General features: G+C 40.2%; 1 protein-coding gene across 1 annotated transcript; it reads right to left on the reverse strand.

Moving 5' to 3' along the window:
* Positions 1 to 3,669: 3,669 nt before the first annotated feature.
* PDC (phosducin) lies at positions 3,670 to 24,198 on the reverse strand. The gene is made up of 4 exons (XM_074833148.1): positions 24,067 to 24,198; positions 7,514 to 7,597; positions 5,592 to 5,752; positions 3,670 to 4,925 (listed from the first exon to the last, which is right to left on the reverse strand). Exons 2-4 carry the CDS (start codon positions 7,572 to 7,574, stop codon positions 4,398 to 4,400), a joined length of 750 nt encoding a protein of 249 aa, XP_074689249.1. The 5' UTR covers positions 7,575 to 7,597; positions 24,067 to 24,198; the 3' UTR covers positions 3,670 to 4,397.
* Positions 24,199 to 25,092: the final 894 nt, after the last annotated feature.

Raw genomic sequence — 25,092 nt, forward strand, 5'->3', positions numbered from 1 at the left:
TGTATATGAAATGTGATGTTTACTTGGATCTGAACTACAATAGAAAAAAAAAAAATCCAGATTTTAGGCCATTTTAATACCACTGCAAATTTCATTTTTGCATAAAGGCAGTGGAATGCTTAAGAAACAAATATGAACACTTTGGTTCTAAAGCATAATCAAGGATGTACTGGGATGCTTTTAATAAAAGGCAACTGTGAGAAAGGTGTCTTAAATACTTTTGCCTCATCTGTGTATTCTGTTTTTACATGTTTGGAAAAAGAGCTGCTTTTAGTACTGTAACTACATTTTGGAACGCAGCGTTGATCTTTTGTGCTTGGTATTGCTCAAGTAGGGCCTCTCAGAGGAAAGGGAATGTTGTAATGGAGGCACTGTTTTCAGCTGCTGCATGTTTTATAGATGCCTGTTATTCCGTGTGGATGGGTGGAACCAACAGGCAGGATGGTATTGTGCAGAAGCAGTTGATTCCAGGGGAGGTTGAGTGCTATCCAGAAAATGAGATGAAATTTGTAACGTGCTTCAAAATGTAGTTGGTTTAAAAATTCCTCTGGCAAGGTCTCTGTTACAAGAAGGAGCAGGGGAATAATGAGAAGAAAGAACTTTGTCTTTTGTCTCTTTTTGTCTCCTTTTTTTCTTTTTTGGGGGAAGGGGGTTGCTTTTGTTGATAAAATGCAAAATGGTTATTCTGTAGTTGCCTGTTACTCAAAACTCAGCCATAGAAGTGATGTACAACATTTGAGATGCTAAATATCCTACACCAGAGAAGAAAAGTGTCATGAAACACTCTTCCATTAGTTCTTGTTTAGCATCTGTGGTATAAAAAGTAGATCTTGTTTGGAGGTATTATTCCATGGATCCCCTAGCAAAGAACTCTTTGTTTTTCTTCCCTCCCTGCAAGATTATTCACTGTTTAGTAAATTATCCTTTTCTTTATGGTGTTACTACAGACCATCAAATTAATCCGTCAGCTTATAACTAGCTAGGTATCAAGGTTCTGTGGGAGTCTAATTTTCCAATTTGAGGTTGGACAAAGGCAAAGAAAAAAGTTGCTCTGGATGAGATTTCTGCTTTAATACAGGAGACTGCATTTAACTACCATCTGTGTAATAAGATAATAATTTAACCCTGTCAAAGAAAAATGAGTAATTTGACTTGGATCTACAGACTGAGCCTTCCAGTCATCCTGCCATGAGGAAATAGTGGATGTAGAAGAAAGCAGGTTCTTGCTTGTCTAAGAATTACAGAACTAACCAAGAGGGGATTTCATTGTCGTCTTGCTCTCCATCCTTTTTGTACTGTTAGCTAGTGATAACGTAAGAAAATGAGTTCTTAAAGAAAAACAAAAAGGTGTGTTTAAGGAAAAAAAAAAAAAGCAACCTTTTAAAAGACTTATTTCTTGACTACTGTTTAACTTTTGCTCAGGTTTCATACAGGATTATCCTTTTCCTGCTGCCTATATAATCTTCTGAAGCTTCTAGTTTGTGAAAACTCCATCGTGACAGAAATTGAGCTTTGTTACCTCGTATGCATGACTGCAGATATATTTTTATTTTAATATGTAAGAGTCTAGAGGAACAGTTGGGACTTCCACATCTGAAAATCTGGCTCTTCTAAGTGTAGTTCTAAAATTGATGTTGGGGGATAATTTTACAGAAAGCTTATTTTCTGTGCTATGTAGTTTTAAAACATAGTTTTAAAAAAACCTCAGTGGTCTTGTACAATGAGGTTTATAATTCCTCGCATCTGAGGGGTGGCATTCAGCATGCCGGTAACAGACATGCATCTGCTAGAGCTTCTGTGCTCGGTTGGATCAGCAGTGACATCATTGATAATTAGTTCCCCCATCTCCTCCATTTTTGTCTGCATCAGAATATTTGGGGACACTCAGGGTCCCTGTGGCTGAGTCAAAAGGAAGAATAACTGTAGCTGAGGGTAGCAGGAAGGCTGCTCACGTGTACTTATTGAAGCATTTATTTTTTGTTATTCGAGAATCTTCATACAGTAGTACGCTGTTTGAGTCAAGTCTTGCTTTTTGTGTTTAAGGTGATTTGTTTTATTTTTCTGCAGAAATATGGATGACTGCTGTGATCAGAGCTTTATTTGCAACTTCATTAGTCATGAGCTTCTGTTGAGGCTTGGCGTCACATGTGTGTTTTTCTTCATTTTTTTTTAAAATTACAGGTTAAAGGAAATCCTGCTTAAGCATGCTTAATCTGTCTCTTAAGTTGGAGTGTTAGCTTATTTCTTAAAACTAGTTATAAATGTAGTTTCTGTGGTGGTTATAGTTTGTTCAGGTTTTTTTGCTTTCAGCTTGGTGTCTCAAAGAAATGAAGCTTATATGATCAGGCTGCTGATATGCAGCCTAGTAGCTTTTGTACCACGTTTGATAAAGACAGAATATTAAGTTCTCACCAGTTACGTGGAGATTTCTGGTGTGTGGAGGACAAAAATTTTTCCTGCTGCTTCTTTAAAACATCTCATCAAAAAATATAAGACAAATACCATCTGCCTACTCAGGTAACTGGTTATTTTTATGATAGACAGAAGATAATTCGTTATTTTCTACATAACATGTTATAAAACCATCAGATTTTCATAATGTTAGGTATATCTGCAAATAATAACTTTCTGAAGATTACTGATGCAAATGCAATGTTAAAATGAAGGTGATTTTATCTGAGGGGTAAACATGCTTGAGTAAGGGGAAAAAGGGGACTGCTCTTAGGGAAAAGCTTTATTCCACCAGAAAGACTTATGACAGTCTTGCATTCAGGAATTTACAACACAGAAATCATAACGTTTTGTGAAGATGCTATTTGAATTCTTGGTGGAATAAAATCATGAATTGTTTTACAGGTTAAAGAAGAGTGTACGTTGTTAAAAGATAAGGAACTTCATTCTTATTGCTTAGTGTACACGAGGGGATCTTTCTAGTGCTCTGTTAAAATAGTAATCCATGGCAAAACAATATTAAAAGTAGAAATTCAGTAGCATTTTGATAGTCCCTAAAATTGGACAAACAAAAAAGACAGATTTAATCTTTTTTTGTTTTGTTTTGGCCATTATTTAAAACAAGGCATCAGTTATGTTTTAAATTATTTTTTTCGAAAGAGTAACTTGTGACTCCTTCAGTAATGTTTTACAGGGTTATATTTCCCAAATCTTTTTGAGTAGAATTATTTTGTTGTGCCGATCTCTTGGAAAGTAGTGTAAATTTCAGCTACTCTTGTGATTTTTCCATGTGAATAAAAAGTAGAGAAAAAAACATGTTTAAAAGAGTGGTAAGAAATGTTAGCAACATTGTGTGCAGTTAAGATATAGATAGTTCTGTCCTCAGAGTAAGATACAGATTTTTCTATCCTCGGAGTAAAACCCAGCGTCTTGCTTTGCTGCTATGCAAACGAAGTCATTGAAATGTTTCTAATGTTTTCTGTCTTGTATCAGAACTGGATGAGGTGGATTTTTTAGACCTAGACAGAGAGAGAGGAAGGTTTATAGTGAGTTTACCCCATCTTTCTCTCAAACAGATTGTTAAATTGTAGTTCTCAGCAGCATCTCTATAGCAAAACTTCAAATTTTGAGTTTAGTAAATGTCTAATGAGTTCTTACAAATATTTCACGTTTGAAGGTAAAGGTTATGTACTACCAATATATTTCACACTTCCAATAGAAGGTTTTGAGAGCTGTTAAGCTTTATTTAGAGTTATTACATAAGCATAATATATTTTTTCAATAACTTGCAGACATTTTTGATATTACTGTTCAAAATATGGAGCGACAATGAACTGAAATTAGCTGATAATGTGTCTGTGTTAGCTGTTTGGATACAGAAGCGCTTCTGTATTTTCATGAATATTGAAAGATAAATGCGGAAGCCTGAAATAATGTCCTAGATACCTAAGCCGTTTAGGAATACAAGGACTCTGGGCTGTTTGTCCTTCAAACTGCCGGATGAGATCTTGTTACTACTGAAGTTGGTAGAGGTGAATCTGAGGAGCCAGGACTTGCCGTATTTCCAGAGCACAGAGATGGCTTTGTGTATGCAGAGGGATGGATCAGTCCTGTTTCTGTTGAAATGAAGTTCTTCTTGTGCTTCGTGGTGACAGGCGTGGGCCCTCAATTCTTAATTTATTTTTTTTCCTTAATTTCTTACAGATCACCAGTTTCATCTCCTATACTTCTTATTACTTGTGGCTGGCATAGAAATATTTATGTACAGGACTACCAGTTGCATGTGTTTTAAGTAAGATTCCCATACTAACACTTAAGCAATTTTTATATGTGTGTATCTTACAAATAAGTTAGCAAAGACTTCTCTAAATGAGATGGGTGTTACTGAGATTAATTTACAACATACTGAAGAGGAAAGGGAGGCAGTGAGGACTATGGCTCTCTAATTATTCAACATCTTGCTCATCCGTGTTGCCATTTTCCAGTGCTGGAAGCTCCCTTTCAGGTAGCAGCCCATACTCATTTAGGAAAGACTCCACATCCACAGCAAAAAACTCCTCATTGAATTGTTCAGAAATGCTAATGAAATTGCTCAGAAGCTCCCCGCCCTTATAGACAAGTAGAGTGGGAAGCACTTCGTTTGAGAAGCGGTCTCCAGCCCCCGTGTCGGAGGCCTTGATCTTGCAGAACTTGACGGTGGCGTACTCAGCCGCCAGGCAGGTCAAGCTGTCGTTGAGAGCATCGCAGCCCTTGATGCCGTCTTCGTAAATGTGGACAATGACGGTGGTAGTTTTCCGTTCTTTCTCAATGGTTTCCAGGAACTGTTCCCCGTTCTGCAGCTCACACAGATAACCGTATTTCGGCCCAAAACTCAGCCTCTGGTGCATATCCTGCATGCAGCGTCTGCGGTATTTTTGTAGGCAACTTTCATCTTCTTGCTCATCCTGAATTAATTCATACTCCTGCATGCTCATCTGTGAATATTGAGAGAATGCTGTATTAATAATGGTAATCTGTTGGCGCTGAAACAGGGAGAGACTAAGTTGTTGTGTAAAGCACATCGCATTGAAAGCTTAGCCAGAAGAGCAGTCCCTTCCTGCAGTGACTCTGGAAGGTCTCTTCAAGAGACGGGTGAAGGTCCTGTCTCAACACTTGCATGTCAACTTGATGGTATGGAAGGCAGTTGCCATATTTGGCAAAAACTTCTGGATCGTCCAGAGTTGGTGGGAATTTTGCCACTGTCTGTAGTGGGGTGGGGTCAGAGTTTAATTCCTGTGAGGTTTTGGGTTTAGGGTCCCCCCCTTTCAGAAGTGATAAATGGTGATAAGTGACACTGAGGCTCACAGCTCTATTCTGACTAGTAGGTTTTTAAACATGTTAAAAATTTTCTATTGCCTTAACCAAGGATAGACCACTGAGGCAGGGGAAGGGAGGAAGAAAGGTCAAACTCCGTGTTGTGTGATATGCTTATTTTACTGAAGTTAGTCTTTGCTTGGGAGAGGACTAGATAGATGGTTGCACATGCATTTGTTCTGTCTATATTGTGTGAGCTTTGCTAAGCTGCAAAGGAATTTGGTCTGGCAAATTCAGGATTTTTTTTTTTATATAGAATCAAAATGAACTTATGTTGCTTTTCTTACCTTACGGCAGAATCTCTCTCTGCTGTCTTTATCATCTTTACTGAAAGATCTGTGTGGTGAAGACATTTGTCTAAGAATTTCTTTCTTGCTCAAGGATAAAGAGTCTCCGTCTTCACTTTCTAATTTAAACTTCCTCCAGTCATTGATCACGCCTTTGGGCCCTAAGAGAGATGAAGTTAGATGAGAAACTGGCTGCAACAAGAAGCTGTCTTAAGAAGGTTCTGCTCGTTGTTGGTTCGTCCTTCTGTGCCGCAGTTTATCTGTCTACCCCTCTTCCTTCCACAGCTCTCTCCAGGAGTGCTGAAAACCAGAGCTCTGGGACCAATGTGTTACATCAGCCTCCAAAAGAAAGATGTTTTTTCCAAACCTGGATTGCTTTGGTGGTCTGGTTCCTATCAGGATCCTGTAAAAGGATTTTGGCGAACTCTGAGTAATTCACAAGGATGAGGATGTCGAAACCTGTTAAAACTGACATGCTGGCCAAAGCTAGTGTTTCGTAGAAGTACATTTGCATTTCTTTATAGACAGTGTATTTGAATACAGAACATGCGTAAGGACTTCTAGTAAAACTAAGAATACAGGACACTTGAAACTTTTTTTTTTAAAAAAGCCCCATACATGTTCAACTGGAAGAGTAACCTGTAAGGCAAATGCTATGATAATTCTGATTGTAATGCAGATCTTGGTCTTTGGAGATGGTTGATTAAAGCAGTTAAATTTTGGAATGGGAAAAAGAAATTAATTTCAAAATTCCGGTGGTATTTTTCAAAATGAAACGTTTTAATCTGCATCTTAGATTATAAAGCAAAAACAAGGACTATTTTAGTGTTTTCAGTGGTGAAGTTTATTTCTATGGAAAATTTAGAAAAGGCTAGGTAAGCAGCTCTCCCTCTCGTGAGAGAGACGTGGTGTTGCCAGGTACCAAGACTGTTTTGGATTAAATTTCAACATCTTGAAGTCCTACAGGCACTACACCCCTCAGTGGGAAGGGAAGGTGACCTGATCTTTTGCAAACAAGATTCCAAAGCTGGAATTAGCCTGAACCACTTGGCATAGTGATAACAGTACAGCAGCCTGATTTCCAGAACTATTTGGAAGCCTAGGTGAGGATTTAGTGCCCTACATTTGGGTCCCTAAAAAATACACATACAATAATCTTAGCCAACGACAGCAGGGCTGCTTGGGAAATAACTCCAGAAAGAGTTATTACAAGAGCTATATTTATTATAGCACAAAGAAAAAGAAGCCCTCAGAGCACAGGGGGGGAATGATTGCCATATAGTTACCTGTTGGTGGGGTGGGATGAAGTGATACCTGTGTGTAGAGCTGAATACAATGTCAGTACTCATAAAAATCACAGTGATTGAGTGCTGGATTAAAAAGAATTGTGATTCTGAGCAAGGATGCTTTTAAAGCTTTAAATGCTGTGCTGTGTTTGCCAAAAGGATTTATAGGTTCACTTTTAGCACTGAATGTTCCTTCTATAAGAAGGAAAAAATAATTCAGCCTTTGTAGTGAAACCTTATAACCTAATTCTAGTGTGTGAGTGTGTTTTTTGTTGCTGTTTTGTTTTCTTCTCTTCCCCAGAGGAAGAAAGGCCATTGTTCATGACTGAAGCAATAAACCAACAGGAGCTGCTTTGGGCCATTGCTGTGGGTGGCTTCTTCAGGTGTCTTCTGTGTTTGCCATTTGCTTCAGGTATGAGGAGGATTGGCACAAAGATCAACTTGGTGTTACCTGCCATTCCTGAGGGGTGTCACTTACTCCAAAATACTTTCTCATTGGCTTTGAAGCCTATGTTTCTGTGCAAGGGGTCTGGCAAACCAATTGGTTCTACTCGAATTCTGGGCTTCCCCAGTGAACAGGGACAGCTTAGCTTATCTTTAGAAAAAAAAAAAAAAAAATACAGTTAGTTTCCTTGCCTGTGTGTGTCGCCTGTCCTTCAAAATCTTCATCAAAGCTGGTGTTGACATTTTCTTCCATTTTGGTGGCTGGAGTAGGAGATGCTGCAAGTTCAAAAGGAGAACAGTTAATAACAGGATAGAAAAGGAATAAGCCTAGAACAGGTACAGCACAGTGTGTAATTTCCTGCAGCTGTTGGGTATCAGCGAAGATCAAAATACACATGATAATTGTAGAGCTTCTCATCGTCTCATAAAAAGCAATTAGGATATAGGTCAGTCTCTTTGAAAAGATATCTGGCCAGATTCTTACTGAAAGTGCCTAGGTGAGGGTTTCTTCATTATGCTGTTTCCTCTCAGTCATTGGAGAATATTGGGAACGTGGTGTGAAATAATGGTTGTAAAATGTTCTGCCATGGGAATGTGTAGTATTATCTTTTTTTTTTTTTTTTTTTTTTTTTACCCCCCCCCCCTTGGAATCAGGAACCTATATTCCAAGTGCTGTAGGTATTTCTTTTTAAAGGTTGCCTGAACTGCTCATTTCTCATACAGAAGACTGAGACGAGTATTTGAACCTGTTGGGCAAGAGACCTCTGAACATCCTGGAGCTAGACTGCTTGTACTGGTTGGGCCGTGTTTGTTACAAAACAGAAAAAAATATGGGGGTTATAAATCAAAGTTACTTTATTGTTCCACCCATTCTATAAATAAGGCAACCCAAGGAGCCAGATGGCAGTCACAGGGCACTGCAATACAGCAGTACTCGAGCAACGCCCTTTTTATCTTTTATGGTGGAGTTTTTGAGGGGTGAAGTATAACCACTGTTCTCTGGGGGAAGAGGAGAGGTTTCTCTTCCTGTATTCCCACCGACGAGGTGAGCCTGGCTGGGTGTTACCAGAGCATTACAGAGCAGCAGGGCTGGGCCAGAGCATCAAGCTCTCAAGGTCAGGCTGATGTTCTGCTGGTTCCTGAAAGTCATAGTAAATGTTCTTGGGGTCCTGCAGCTTTCTTGGGAAGATCAGTTATCTGTTGCAGGAGGATATACTGGGGGAGAAAAGTACCGATTCTTCATGTGCATTTTTACTACACTGCTGGTAGATACCTACATACCCCTCTGCAGGAGCTCTGCCACCACATAGTACTGAGTCTTTTTCTCATGTTGCACATCAGCGACAAATTTCCTTTCTTAGTTGAAAACTGTAATTCTAATGTGATAAAGCGTCACTGTCCACAGGAGTCTTAAAGCAGATGATTTGAGTGCTCCCATTTAGTCTAGACTAGTTCAGATGTTAAGGTAAGCTTTATTTGACTTCACAGTAAATCCCATCTTGAAGCAAACGCTAAGATGTTATCATGCCATGAATGTTGTATTAAAAAGCTGCTGGTTGTTAGACTAGAGTGATGTTAGTGTTGTAGCATGTACGCACAGGAGGAAGTGCATCTTCATTTTTACATACCAGCATCAAGGGCTCAAGTGGAATAATGGCTGAGCAAGATACAAGGAATCCAATTCTTGTGTGTATTGGGACTAAAGCTGATTAGTAAATGTGCAGATAAATAGTTCCGTACGTGTACTTGTAGCAATTAATCAAAACTTCTTGGAAGCGTTGCAAATAAATTTGGAACAAAAGCAGTAATGAATTAACATTTTTTAGTATAAATTCCTTCTGTAGATAGACCTGTAGATAGATAATTGTCAGCATATGGATCCAGATTACTGGATCAATTGCTATTCAATCAATTCTTAAATAGAAATATGAAGCTAATCCTGTCTCAGGCAAAACTAAAATCCTTTGCCACGTCAGGGATGGACAGCTATGTGGATATGCTGGGTCAAAGCCTTGTAAGTCATTCCTGTGACTTACATGGACATCTACAAAAAACTCTTCTGTCTGCTGATGCTGAGGATTTTCTTTGTTCCATGAGGAAAGAGAGGGTTTGATTCTCTGTATATTTTTCTGTTTCGTAGCTTTTAGCCCCGAAAGGCACAAAAAATACAGGATATGAAACTTAAGCTGTCTGTTGCTGGTTTGAACCAGAAAAGTGACCACACTTCTGGTGAAACATTAGAGATGGGAGCGGATTGCTTCACAAATGAAAGCTCTCTGTAAAGTTTATGTTACTGATCTGTTGTACCTAATAAATCTGAAAAGATTAGGTGAATCATAACAGCACAGAAAGCTGCATTTCACCATTCTTCTGCAGCACAGCATGAAGCAACTACCCTGACAATACACAGGCTGGTAAGCTAACCATGGACCTGGAGGTGGGGATCTCATAAAGCTTAATCCTGGCCCTGTGACTGAGTCAGGCTGAGCCTGGAGCAAGTCATGCAAACCATTTTCCTTTCTGTTCAGTGGAGTTATAAATATTTATCATTCTTCTCTTGGCACTGTGAGAATCGGGCCGTTCAAGCCAGGTGTTTCCCAGTTAGGCACCTGAGGACAAAGGCATATGAACATGTAACTGCGAGGTGACCTGTGGGAAGCTCGGTTGTAGGATGAGCTGGCTCTCCTGTAGCGCATACTCTTCCTTCCAAGAAAGCACAGTGGAAAAAGGTGTAAGCTATTATGTTTAGTCTGTGGGCAAAAAAGGGCAATCAGCAGGGCAGGAAGTCCTCCCACATCCTCATGAAGGGTTTCGATGGAGTTTTTTTGTTGCTGGTTGGGGGTTTTTTGGGTGGTGAGGTGGTGTTCTTTTGTATGCTGGGCAAGCAGCGTTTTCCAAATGAAAAAATTAGGCTCCTAGCAGTTGGAGAAATGTGGGTGCTACCAGCTCTGCAGCACGTTCTACAAGTGCCTCCATGAGGAAATGTCAGTGCGTAATGCTGAGACAGTAAAGCAGGTAGTGTCACAGAGTAATGACCCGTCACAAGGTGTCTTAGGTCTAAAGTTGTCACCTCCCCAGCTTGTCAGGTGCCCGGGAGTGCCTGGCAGTGGGGACAGTGAGAGCTGTCCTCTGTGCCAGGCAGCAGCTCTCCCCAGAGCAGCTTCACTTCGCAGCCCCACGGACGGACCGCAGCACTCACATTCGTGCCCCCAGCTGCAAGTGGGTCCCAATTAGCTGGCTGACAGTGCTGTCTTTTAGAAATTCTTTGAGGTCATCTGTTAACACAACCCCCTTAAACATGAGTCAGCCTGAGAGCAACGTGAGGCGCAGAGGTCAGAGGCAGAACTTAGCTGTGTGGGGATGGTTGGATTCGATAGCAGTGGGCTTGCATGCTGGAGAACGTACATCCCTGGCCATTGCAACCATCTCTTATAGAATCCTTACTGCTTTAAATCTAATCTTTTTTTTCATGTAAATGTCTCACAAGCCTGCTAAATACATGCTCAGGGTAAGAGCAGAATATCCTGAGAATCACAGAGTCATCTCGGTTGGAAAAGCCCTTGAAGCTCCTCCAGTCCAACCATGAACCTCACCCTGACTGTTCCCAACTCCACCAGATCCCTCAGCGCTGGGTCAACCCGACTCTTCAACCCCTCCAGGGATGGGGACTCCCCCGCTGCCCTGGGCAGCCCATTCCAACGCCCAACAACCCCTTCTGCAAAGAAATCCTTCCTAAGAGCCAGTCTGACCCTGCCCTGGCGCAGGTTGAGGCCATTCCCTCTCGTCCTATACCCTATGAGAGGGTGGTCCAGTTAAACAGTAGCGCAGGATGATGTGCAGTGATGCTAAAGTGATAATAAATGTCATCACTAAAGCTACTTGTGTCTGCTAGTTCAGAGGAAGCACCGACAGACCTTTCAGGACACCAGCTGCATTGCTACTGATCCCAAGTTCTCCCTTAGCGCCATTTCAACAGCATGTGCTGTGCCAGATGAATGGTGATCTTTGTGGGGGAAAAGAATTGCTGATTTGGAAGATATATTGCATTTTCATTCGCTTCTGTCATTGGTTTTGACAACTGAAAGCGGCTCCTGATGTTTTTATTTGAAAGGTGCTAATGGGGAGAAAAAATTTGCCCTGTCAGGTCTGCAGATCATCAAAGTATTAGGCCATATTTTGTAATGCATACGGTGACTTCACATACCTATTTTAAGAGACTGATTGTTCTGTAACTTCTTTACTTTCCTGTCTTTATGTCAGATTTTCTGCATGAGGAAAGCAAAAATTACGATTTCTTCATAGAGGAGATCTGAGACCTTTCTGAGTCCCAAAAGTCACTTCTTTAGTAAGAAAAAAGCCCAAAACCTAAGCATGTGCCTGAAGCTACCATTTAAGTTCTATGAGCTTTGGATCTGTGGTAGCTCAAGAATAGCAGCTCCTGTTACTGACGCTCATCCTTTTGCTGTCATTACACCAGGTGGGCCAGCCTTACTGCTGGGTAGAAATGACCATTTAATAAGGTGTTTCCTTTTTATCCAATATGAAAAAATGTTTTCTACTTAGGATCAAATATTTTTTGACTTTGGCCTTCACAGAGTGTTTTCTGTTTACCTAAAATTACAATATTTTTTTTTTTTTACTATTTTATCTTATGCATATTGCATTTCTGAGGTAGCTCAGGAAGAAAGCACTGTACCTGTGTATTTGTAAGGAAGGCTTACTTAATCCTTGTAAGATATTGTAGCTGTAAATACAAAAATAGTGTCTTCTAGTGGTAAATTATAGTTATGGAAGAGAGGGAAATTAAAAAAAAAAAAAAACAAAAACCTGCAAAAGGCAAGATACATTCTGTAAAGGACAAAGCCAATAAATAAAACTTTCTTTCTGAAGTAAGAGGTCTTGCTACTAGCCCAATAAATAAACATGAGAAATATTTTTCTCAAAATATAGGCATGCTCTAGGCAGATTTGCTGCTCTCCATATGTGCAAATCCCACCAAAAATGCTGTTCTGTGTTTGGGTTTACGGAAGGCTATAAATCAGCAGCATGCTGCTAATCCCCAGCAATGGGTGGGACATTGCCTGTGAACTGGGAAGTACGATATTTTGGGGACTCATGGAAGTGTAAGAACAAAAAGTAAAGTATGTTCGTCAGTGAGATGTGATTGCATATTTATGTTTCGAGCTACGTGTGGGTGGTTGGTCCGTTGGTATGTGTGCCTGGAGTGTCCCTAGGGCTTTTGCCTCTTGGGAAAGCATCTGAATTTTAGCAGCACTTCCCTGTGCCGAAGTGCTACATTTCCAGCGGACTATTCATTTTTCATGCTGTGTTCTGTATGTTGTGTAGTTCGTGCTGTTAATCCATATCATGATTTCTGAATGAGAGACTGGGCAGGGTTTTGGAGCACATCAGTATCATATGAACCAAGTGCTTTTCAGCTGGTCCATTTTTTTAAAAAAAGGGGTGGGAGGTAGTGAGAATGCTATCCATCCTTGGTCATGTATGCATTTAGATTTGCGAGAGGCATTAGCATCACTACGTAAGCAAAATCGATGTCAGGGCTGGAGGTCAGAATTTCAGACCCGTTGCCAGAGCGTTGCAGAGGGAGCCGAAAGCCATAAGCACCTTTAGTGATCTGCTCCTGATGACGGCTGTCAGGTACCAAGCCAGTCAAAAACACAGAGTACCTGCAGCTCCCTTTGCGTTCAGAGACACTCAGGTCCCTTACATTGAGGTGGGTAAATACAGATTTAAGAGCCAGGCTTGAAAGCCGCAGTTGCCTGCTTTGACCACTTGCACCAGCATTGTGATACCCCGATGTGCAAAGACGGGCTTATTCTATGGATAAATGGAAATTTCCTGGGCTGACCTAAAGGAAAAACATGGTGTATCATGTAATGATTAGATCACTGTATTTGGAGAAAAAACATAATTTCAAAACACTGGAACAGGACTTTATTTGATTAAAGAAGAGGTCATACGGTAGGAAGAAAATATGAACCAGGATGGGTTGACGTAGAAAGCTGTCAGCTTTGCTGCAGGTCACCATGACTGATGAGAGGGTTATAGGATTGGATTATTTGCTCTATCCGCTTTAGGAGAGTTACCCTGTTCCTTATCTGTGAGATGGAAACATTTTAAATAGCTGCAGCCCAATGTTTCATTTATCCTTAAGGCTTTGCCACCAATTAGGAAGTTCCCTGTGTGACTACCCCTGGCTTCAACATTGTGTTAGGCTAAAAATCACAGGATTAAAAAAAAAATCCCTTTCTCTTTCTCTTTCTCTTCCTCTTTTTTTTTTTTTTTTTTAAGTCTTTCAAAATTTGGCCTATAGTTATGCACCAGAAATTATTCTTGTTTTATGGATTGCGCGTTTATTTCTGGATTTCACTCAAAAATGGTAAATTGGCTCAACGTCTTTCATGTCAATCAGCTTCACCTCACAGAATCACAGAATCATCTAGGTTGGAAAGGACCTTGAAGATCATCCAGTCCAACCATTAACCCAGCACTGACAGATCTCAACTACACCATATCTCTAAGCACTATGTCAACCCACCTCTTGAACACCTCCAGGGATGGGGACTCCACCACCTCCCTGGGCAGCCCATTCCAACGCCCAACAACCCCTTCTGTAAGGAAATACTTCCTAATATCCAGTCTAAACCTTCCCTGACACAACTTGAGGCCATTCCCTCTTGTCCTATCACTTATTACTTGGTTAAAGAGACCCATCCCCCAGTTGTAGAGGGCCATGAGGTCTCCCCTCAGCCTCCTCTTCTCCAGACTAAACCCCCCCAGTTCCCTCAGCCGCTCCCCATCAGACCTGTGCTCCAGACCCTGCACCAGCTCCGTTGCCCTTCTCTGGACACGCTCGAGTCATTCAATGGCCTTTTTGGAGTGAGGGGCCCAAAACTGAACACAGTACTTCTACCACAGTACCACTACGTTTTGTATGGAAAGGCAGAGAGCAGGTATTTTAAGACAGGACTTGTTTTATTATTTCAGAAAGAATATTAGTTGATATTAATAATGTCAAATTTCAATTATCATTAATCAAAACATTTTATTTGAAAAATCCTAATTTTGTATATTAAATGGTGAATGTCTTTTGAAACTCAGGACGCGGATTTTTGGAGCATGTTACATATTTGTTGGAGCAGTTACATAGTTGTTACTATGGTGATGAATTAATCCTTCTCTTTTTTTTTTTTTTTTTTCCTGTCAGGAAACCTGTCATTCATTCATCTTCTTAAAAAAACTTGGATGTATCAAGTAGGGTGGAAGAAGAGGATGGTTGAATGCTAAGAAAATGTTTATTTGAAGCAAAAGCAGAATAGCCAATATTTTCAAATGCAGGTATTTAAGGGCGTGAACCTCAATCCATGTTTAACCTCGGTGCCTGGCCGGATTTGTCAGATGGATTGAGCATTTCACCACGGTACTCTGAAAGTCAGGACAGAGTTTTCAGCTGATGTTTAAGTACATATTTAATTTCTGAACTCGAAGTAAACATCTGTATGCCCGCTAGAACTGACATGTCCTTCAGAGTTTTGGTTGGAGTTAATTGCTGTAATTAACAAAGGCATGATGAATGGCAGAAACCCAGGGGACAGATTTTTTTTTTTTTTTTTTTTCTCCCCAAGCTTGAAAGATGTTTGGCAGTGTGTATAATCCCTATAATTTGTTAAAAATCACTTATGTCAGAGCTGTAACTCTAGCAGTGACTGGAGACAGGCATTTAGAGAGATTGATGGCCAGCATTTTATGGAGAAGGAAAGAAACAAATTTATTGTGAGGTTAATTAAAGATCTAGAAGTAGTAGTACCCTGTAGGGACTTTGAACAGACTCTTACTGCTCCTTTCCATCCAAAAAAAAAAAAAAAAAAGTGCGCCTGCAGGGGAGGGCTGGGAGGAATCAAAACTTGTGAAGTTGGGAGAACATCCGCTGTCTGTTTTGGGGTAGGGCTTGACTAAGAATGCCTCCTAAAGCTCTGCATATGCAAAAAAGTTGCCCACAGAAAACAGCAGAACAGGTTTGGCTCAGAAATGATAATAATTAATTCTGGTGTGGATTGTTTGGTTTGGTTTTTTTCTTAGCTTGCTTGAAGTTTTTTTCAAATTTTTTCATATTTGTAACTGTAAATCAGTAGGAATTCTTGCTTTTGCTGTCTTCATATCTATACTTTGTTATCATCATCTGCAAAAGGCAGGCTTGACCTAGCCAACATGCTCCCTATAAATGCAGGGTCTACCTAAGCAGTCTTTCTCACAAATTTGAGAGAATTAAGCAATTTATTTTTTTTTTAAAAATTGTTCATGACAGCTTTCCATTTCATGTAGTCTTCATTCCTGGCTTTCTCTGAGCATTAACGTGCATCTGCTAAGATGCATGCAGATTTTGTTTGCTGCTTTCCCATCATTTGAAAAGTCATATTATCTTCCAATTCTGACACTCTCACACTGAATTAGTACCTTTCTCTGCAGCTGATCTACTCACCTCATTGGGAGAGAATGCAAGCTAGGGCAGCTTGGCAAGCTAGGGCAGTAGCTCTTGACAGGGAGTATTTATTAACTTCTTGGCAGTTTAATTAGATTTACATATGTCTTGCAGTGGTGTTTCAAGAATAAAGTAAGTCAGAGCAGACCAAATAAGACCGTGCTGTGGTAAGGAAGGGGACATCAATGAAGGCAGTATCTTCAACCTGTGCTCTCAAGAATTTGTTGTGTCTTCCAGCCTGCTGCCTTGGAGCTGTTCCTGTAGGACTGGCAGAGCCAAGCAGACAGGGCTTGCTTGTGACTGCCACGTGCCTGCTGTTCTGCCATTCCCTTTCTCACCCTTCTGGTAAAGTGTCCTGAGACTCCACCAAGCACATCTCCACGTTTTAGAAGAGTTGATGGAGTCAGTTGTTCACATCATCTTGTTACAGGCATTTAACTTAAGGCAGCAACAATGGGAAACTGGTTTTTCTCAACTTTATCTACTCAATATGTGGGGTGAGCTCTCCAGGTAGCTTTGCAGAAAATCAGCCCGTATTGCCTTTTACAGCTGGAGAAACCAGCTATGTAACGTAGGGGTTGGGTTAGGCAGGTGAGAATCTCCCATCCTTCTGCCTGTTATGTTACCAAGTGGATATTCATTCTGTACTAATGGCTTTCAGCTACTCTATTAATACAGGAAGAGCCACTACCTAAAGGTGGGATAGTTCTAAGTTCTGTGATCTCTCTTCCCAGCCATCAACTAATGTTTCTTATGTGTGCAGAAGTATGAATAAAAAAAAAAAAATGTTTTTCTTCTCTCCTGACACACACTAACACAATAGCTACACCTGCAGCTATTAGATGCAAAATTGTTTTCCCTTTATGGAGCAGAAAGTGAAACCTGCTAGTTTGGGGGATTAATATCTGTGTTTATCTTACATGGGAAGATCCACATGTAGAAGTGGTATATCTGTATTTCTCAAAAAGCAGCAAAGACACCATGAGGAGGCTGCAGGCAATCTTGGGTCAGGTCAGTATATCCACATCAGAAGAAGAAAATTTCCTCTGTTAACTGTAAAGCTGTTGCCAGCTGGATGTGTTACAACAGAACGGTGGGGTTGTTTTTTACTTGATCATTTGCCAAAAAATGCAGTAACTGTTTATAGAATAACTGATTAAATGAAGGACGTCCAAGTCCCGTTCCAACCAGCTGCAACCTCACAGTGTGTGCTACAGGGTTGCCTGGCCCCCTTGCTTGCAATATCAGAAATAATGTCTCTACTGTATGATCCTGACATCCCTGTGGCAACTACGTTTGCATGAAGTAAAAGCAATAGTAGGAACATATTCCTCATGTCACCTGTATTAATCAGAAGATGGAAGCCAAAGTGGTCAGTATTGTGTGGCCACAGAGAGCCCTGGAGAGCTGTAACTCCTGCAGCGGTTACGTCAGGTCCTGGATTATCCCTTTCCTGCACAGATCTTTTATACCATCAGTGTCATTCCAGAGGCTTTATGTTTTTCTTTGGATCCTGACTCTTAATTATAAATGGTCAACTTGCACCAGCTAAATTGTAAACAGCTTTACACGTGGCTTGTAAAACTGCATAAAATTAGAAGTAATGTTTTCGCTTCCTCTGCAGGCTGAAACTAAGCAAACTGGGCCTGTAGTTTTTACACAAGATTCTCTGAATGTGTAAATAAATGTTACCATTTAAAGAAAAGGCCGATGGCTTAAAACAGATGCTTTTCCTATCCTGCTCCAAAACCTAGCTCAGGTAAACAGCATAGTAAATCCTTTCCCTGGAACTTGCTCTTATTTATGTAGAAACTGGAGCGCAAATTCTGGGCCAGTTTTTCTGCGTAGAGTTGGTTGTTTCTAAGAATCCCTCACTGGGACTGGCATGGCTCTATCCTGAAATTAATTCCAAATATTTCAGCCTTCCCCATGGTTAGGCTACAGTTGTATCACCCCATAAGAAGCCAGCCCAGCTGCAGCCATCTAAGAGTGATCATTTCTTGAAGGCTTCTAACATTCATCTGAGCGGAAGAAAATAGCATCAGCAGAAAGGGGCTTGTTGTAACAAGCAGCAGGAAGTACCAGAAAGCTTGTTTGCTTAGGGAAAAGTGTGGGGGGAAAAAAGGGAAAGGGAAAATGAAGGGAACAAAATGATCTTATTGGAGAACATCTTACTGTAAAAGCCTCTGATTCATTTAATCCTCTTTGTATGTGCACACCAGTACAGCGTTTGAATGCCAGTTTACCTCCTAGGGACAGAATTTGGAGCAAAGCCCAGGTGAAGCATTACTATCACCTGCGTGATGTGAAAATGCTTATGCAAAACCCAAGAAATAACAGTATCACAGATACTTCAGTCCTGGGTGTGGGCAAAGGCGCCTGAATTCCTTTGGTTCCTCAGGGCTGATCTTAAGAGTAAATGGAAAATAAACTCAACAGCGTGACTTTCTAGTGAATAAAATATAAGATATGAGTGGTAAGTGTCTGAATGTACTGTTCCTTGTGTTGTAGGAGGTTGCTGCAGGATTAGGTACCTTCTGCAGTGTCAGAGCAGCCCTGTCTCATGGCTGCTGTGGCTGACGTCGTAAGATAAACCTGGTCCTGACCTCTTCTTTGCAGCTTTGCAGCAGCTGGTGGTAGGATCAAGAGGAGTAAGAACAAGAGATACTGACGGTGTTCTGCTGATGGTTTTTCTCCTCCCTCGGGATTTGTTTATGCAGCAGAGTGGAACGTTTGGTTAAACCTGAGCTGCTGTAGGAACCTGACTGCAGCTATTAGCTGCAGCAGATGTGGGGCGTGGATGGAGTAGCAGCCATAGGCAGTGTGCTGTATTTAGGAAAGGGGAGGAATTCTGTGAGGATTAGAAGTAATGAAATCTGATTTTTCTTCTAATGATTTTGGTGTCTAAAAGCTTTTTGCTGTAGCTTCAGCACTTAAAGGGGCTTCATTTGTGGATTCTCCAGTGTTAAAAATAAGATGTGAATGCATGCAAGAGCATTCAGTCTCCCTTTGGGGGAATTAGACTCAGATACAAAACCAGAGAGCATCATAAATCAGAGAAAAAACATGCTATTTCAGATTACCGTGATGTCAGTTATTTGGATTTACATGATAAATGACTGTTACCACATTAACTGTCCCAATAGAACAATTCAAATGTGAATCAGTTAATCAGTTTGTAAGAGCCTTATTTATTGATGTGTTCCAACAAGCTCCCTTAAAAAAAATCAAATTATAATTCATTTAACTATTTAACAGTCGATAAACACTAGGTTGGTCTGGATGACAGCAAGTCTATATTAATCCCTGTATTTTAAATATTGTAGGAGAGTCCTGGTGATGCATTAATATTCATACTAAACAGAAGAGTATAATAAAATTCTAAAGTCCTAAAATGATTGCTACTGTGTTTTAAATAAGTAGCCACTTTCTAAAGTGATTTATTAAGTTATCTAAGTAAGCTCTGAATAAATGCATTCTAGTGTGTTGTTTACCCTAGGTTGTGGGTTACTGATATCTCCACGCAACTTGATTCAGTGGGCTGAAACCCTTTTTGGGCAAACTACAGAATTTAACTAACCTTGAGAGAATACAGACATGAATAACGGGAACAAAAATTTGCATTCATTGGGAGAGACAGTCTCCTGAAAAGCAAAGAGTGCCTGGAGGTGGCCGTAGTGTGGGCACTGAGGAAGCCCCCAAGGCCTAAAGGCACAATATTTAGGCCTCAGACGGTCAATGTCTGGCACGTTTCCTCATCTGATACAGCCTGACTTCTCCGAACCCTTTCTGAGGGTTCACTTCATCCTGTTTTGGCTTAAAGCTTAGCAAGGTTATTTCTAGCTAGGCTGTATTTTCAAATGTACCTCTTGCCTGCAACCAAAAGCAATATCTTAAAAAAAAAAAAAAAAAATAAACCTGGACAGCATCCAACGTGCAAGAGAACAAATGTGAGCGGTTGCTAAATGCTGCCTTCTGGGATCTCTTCTCAAGAAAGAACTGAGGTCTCCTCATGACCAGTTTCACATGTCATTGAGGGTTCAAAGGACACCACCACTGAATTTAACGGTCAACAGCATTGACAGGCTTGGATTTAACTTGGAATTGTCGGTGAAGGCATTTCATTATTGTGTGCTTTCAGAGAGGTGAGATCCAAGGCTTTATCTCATAATTTCTTTCAAAACTGTCTCAGTTTGCTTTATTTAAAAAATAAAGGCCTTCCTTAGGGGATCTCCGAGAAAAGGATTAGCTAGTATCTTTACTGCTTTAAGCCTAGACAATATCCTTGCTATAAGGAGAAATGGAAATGTGTGATTATCTTTTGGTACTGCTGGAGGCAGCTATTTTAATAGGATTCCAGCAATTATGAAGCGTAGGACTCAGCACCACAATTATTTTATTTGATACTTTGTGTCAAAATGACAAGACTTTATTATAGCATGCTTTCATCTCAAATTAAGATAAAATATTTAATTCCATTCAAAGCGACTTTCCTTAAGATATTGCATAGATGGAATCATTTCAGAATATTTTAATTATGATGTTATATTATAAATGACTTACAGAAATTTAATTTCAAGTTGACATTTGAACTTATTACTTTAATGTTTCCAAAACAAAGATATTGCTTTTGTGGAAGCCCTCATCAAAAGTGAAACAACTGCCAAAAAAAAAAAAAAAAAATCAGTGAAATAGTTTTTGTCAAGAACTTTGATAACACATTTTCACCTGGCTCTGTGCAAGACCCGTTAGCCAGTAGTTTGGTATGAGGCTGAGAAAGATCAAGAACTGAATCTGCCAGCCAGTGTGGTTGAGTTTAGGCTGAAATCTGCTGTTATAGTTCACAGAGCCTTAGTTGAATGGCTGGCTTCGGTAACAAGAGTGATAATTGGGAAATTTCTTGGCAGGGCTATGACCACGTGGAGTTGTGTAATGGAGCAGGTACTTTCCTCGGAGCAGCTGAGATGTCTCTTTAAAGCCTAGCTTAGCTCTCTCTGCAGGAGTCATCGTTCCCACAACCTTGCCATCACTCCTTCTAATGGAATGCAGTGGGAAAAACTATATGGCATTTGCTCAGTGTGATTTCTTGCATTTTCCTTCTTTCTCTTCTATTATCTGTGGCTGTTGGAGTGGAAAGGATTCTGGGTCATCAAAACCAGTTTGTTTTGGCAGGCAAATATGTGGAGCTATTTTTCAGACTTATCATACTTTCTCTACTTGTTTTGCCCTCACCTTGCATGTCTGGCCAAAATGAAAATGCCAATGAATTATTGAAATATTTCATTTTAGCTTAAAAAAAATAATTAATACAAGAGTTGACATTGATTCACAAAGTCTTCCCCTTGAAATAGTTGGAAGGGATTTTGTTGTTTTGATTTTTGTTCTTTTACCAAGAAAGTGCTAGTCCCCTAATTTTGACCAACTCTGCTTATACTTGATATTGGATAGACTCCATTTCTCTCTTCCAGTTTATGTGCTTCTACTCATACTCCTTTGACATCTTCCTTCCAGTAAGCAGCAGAATAGGAACTGCTCTGTACTTGGGTACTGATTATGAAAATTGCCCTACAGCTTTCCCTTGAGCTCTGTAGGTGTTGAGCGTTAAAGGCAAAAGCTGTGGCGTACACTTGTCACAATACGACAGATGTATTCTCTGAGTTGATTTGTAGCATGTTCCAGCTTACATTTGAATCTGTGAGAAACATTTCACGGTACTGGGACTCAGACTAAATCTTTGTGCTCATTCCAGGAATTCAGAATTAAGGTTATAATTTGGTCTAACAGTGGTTAGCCATATGCCTTAAAGTGAAGCCTATTACGTATTTTGAGAGCTGAAAGCTAGTTACCAGATGCTCCAGCTAAGTTCACTGCACCTTTTGTCCTGTTAAACCTACCAAATCATGGAGGCAACCTGATTTTTCTTTCTTTTCCTTGCCCACCACTGTCTCACCGGACTGCTGTACAGCCTCTGGAGGGTTTTCTGTCCACAGGTGGCTTGTGGAATATGGGTTTGTTCTTCTGGTTTTATACAGCTGGCTGTCTGAAAGTTCTCTAAGAAGGCAATAGGCCTAGAAAATGGGGTGGAAATTTAGGGGTGATGTAGATTATTCATAAGGTCTTGTGTCTTCTGCACACTATTTTGCATATAGTGAGAATCACAGCATCCTATAGCTGTAGCTAGTTGCACAGCTGAGCTGACTAATCCCTGTAATCCAGTCTAGTGCAATATTTATTGAAAATTATTTCCCCACTGAGGTGGGGCTACTGATTGTATCAGGCCTTTTTTTCTGATTTGGTGCTCTCTATGCTCTTGTTTTTTGGAGGGCTGGAAAGGGGCAGAGATGTCCTTTAATAATGTAATTCACCCAGAAAAAAACTTTGCAGTTGAGAGGAGGGTGTAAACAGATGGCATCATGATTATTTTGAAGATGTGAAATACCTGTAGGGTTTATGCACTTTGTAAATTAAGAATAAGGGAACCCTGTGATGGCTTCAAGAACCATTGCTGCTAGTGATGAGTTCCCTTTGTCACTGGAAACCAGTAGTTGCATATGCTGGCATGTAGCAATCATCTTTAGCTATGCCATTTGCTTTCATGTTGTATTATTTTGATTATTATCTTTCATTCCCTAGTGCATTTTCCCATGATTTTAGCTGTGCTGTAATTAGAATTGCTAGGATTAGACATTAATATTTATAACAGAGATCAGCTTAAAATCCCTTTCTGAAATAGGATGAAGTATTCACATATAATTCTAACAATCTGGTATATGTCAGCTGCAGAAGAGTGACTTTACGTTCAAACTGTTCCCTCCTGTCAAAAAAATTTCAAGTACTTGCAGAAAACTTGTAAAGCAGTTGATTGTGAAGATCATGCTTGTGTAAGCAGGTTGGAAGCAAGAATCCAAAATGTAATTTTGCCCTGAGGTTTCTTGACCGCTTAGACCTGCACAATTCACAACATGCTCATCTTCTGGGGATCTCAGCTGTAGAAAGCAATCTCTCAGTATCAAAAAATGGGGGTTTAGTAGACTGTTACATATACTGAGTTTTCTTAGTTTGCTCATGTTATGGTTATTTTCTAAGGATTGACATACAGATATGAAATATGGCTGGTTTTATGCCCACTGCCAAATCCAAATCTGAGTACAAATGACAAAGGCGTGTCACTAAGAACAGCAAAATGCTGATAGGTAAGCAAAGCAGTCTCTGCATCTCCACTGACCTGTGGACCTGGTGATTTTTTTCATTGCTGTCAATGGCAGATTGCCCTCAAAGTCACCACCTAGATGGGGACATTTTCTTCCTCTTTTCATGTAACACATCATTTCTACCTTTAGTTACATACTTGCAACCTGCCTGAAACTAATGCTGTCACACCAGCTACACAGCAAAATTTCTTGCCTGGTACATTTGGTTCATTATTCTTTCACACCAATATTTATACTTGTGCAAGAAGATGATTCTGAGCCTGAAATTAGATACCCAGGTAAGAAGGATTTATTCTAAAGTTAGGATTTAGAATTTCTCAGGGGTTCTGAAAACGATGTGCCCAGACATTAACATTTTCTGGGGATTATCCCAGGCATTTGAGACTCACTCACCTTTCACCAGAGCACAGAACTCCATCCCACTACAGGCAGAAGAAATGGGGTGTTTATATTCTTTTGCAAATTTTTATATACAGGATAATATTCAAAGATAGGTTACAAAAGAGCAGAAATCCCGTGTTGAATTAAATCAGTGAAAAAATCAAATAAAGAGATACAGGATTCCATGCAAGGAATATAAAAGCTCTGTTAAATTAGACATAGGTGTTGCTTCTGCTAGTCTGGGCACACACCATCAGCAGCTCAGGGGTCAGATTTCTAACACATTTCCTCTTCCTCAAAATGACTCTGTCTGGAGTGAAGCACCGCTTTACTGTCCATGCTAGAGCAAAACCTGTATTTATTTAAAGCACAAATAATGACAGCTTTCAGACCTTGTTATTCTCAGTTTAATCAAAACAGCCTGCCAAATTCATCACTGGAAATCTGGCATTAGTTTTTATCTCAACAGCTACATTTCAGCCTGATGCCAAAGGTGAGGTTCTTCTGAGAGACCATATCAGTTAAGTTTATCTATTAGAACATTTAATACACTGCTAATAAATTTTAGCAGCTGTGGCCATCTTTGAAACACCATATTTTATTCCCCTACTCAAATAAAACTTGAAAGGCAATCAACATACAAATTACTCTACCTGAGAGGCTCAGTTGCTCAGCTCCACTTTTTCTGAGTGCTGACAAATGTCCTTGGTGGTTTCCAGGAGAGGAGCTGGATTACAACTGACCACAGATAGACCTGGTCTCAGATTTACATCTCTCTGTAATGATGACCCTTGCAGAAATAGCTTTGGACAGGTAATAGGATTATCATAAGGGAATTAGAAAATTCTGTTCATTAGTTTGAGCCAATGAAGTTGCAGACTGGATAGAGGTTTAAAGGATTTAGTGCATAGATACAATTGGGAAGGGAGAAAAACAACTGAGCCTGAAGAAGAGATACAGATGGCACCTTAGTATTGCAGAGCAAGGTGTATTAAAAATGCTGAAGATATACAGATGGATTAGAAGCATGGTGTAAGAACCCTTTACTGTACACAGGAAAGCTACCCTTACAATCCTGATGGCCTTTTAAATATTTCTGAATTGTGACAGGACTCCTTTTTATGAAAAGGATAAAACTATTCATGGAAATGATGCTAATATTTAAATAAATCACCCAATCATACCTAGCTAGTCATCAATTTAAAAAATGAAGTACTTACAGAGTGCAAATGAAAAAAGGGGGAGAGAGAATTTTATTCTATGGAAAACTATAAATGTCTTATGTGGCATTAGGAAACATTAAATTCAGAGCAGCTTTAAATGGAAGACTTGTATTTAAACATCTGCAGCTGTAGCTCTTACACATAGCTGGGTGCTTTACGACCAAGAAGGTCCTATCTCTCACCCACACTGTGGGTCAGACGAGCTTAAGGAGGGTGGCTCTGTGGAAATAGTGACAAGTAATGAATGCTAGCAGAGGTGGGGAAGGGATGGGGACCCTGGCTTCGGTGTCCATGCTTATGGATCCCCTGGTGAGGCAGTGAGGAAATGATCCGAGTGCAGGGAGGTACCTGAATCGAGAGTCTTCCTCCCCTTGAGTTTGTGTCTCACTGTGGCAGTGCAGTCAAGGGGAGCTGGGAAATGCTGCCACCAACACCCCATAGGGTGGTGGGAACTGC

The sequence above is a fragment of the Strix aluco genome, chromosome 8 (assembly GCF_031877795.1).
Source record: "Strix aluco isolate bStrAlu1 chromosome 8, bStrAlu1.hap1, whole genome shotgun sequence".
NCBI classification, from domain to species: domain Eukaryota; kingdom Metazoa; phylum Chordata; class Aves; order Strigiformes; family Strigidae; genus Strix; species Strix aluco.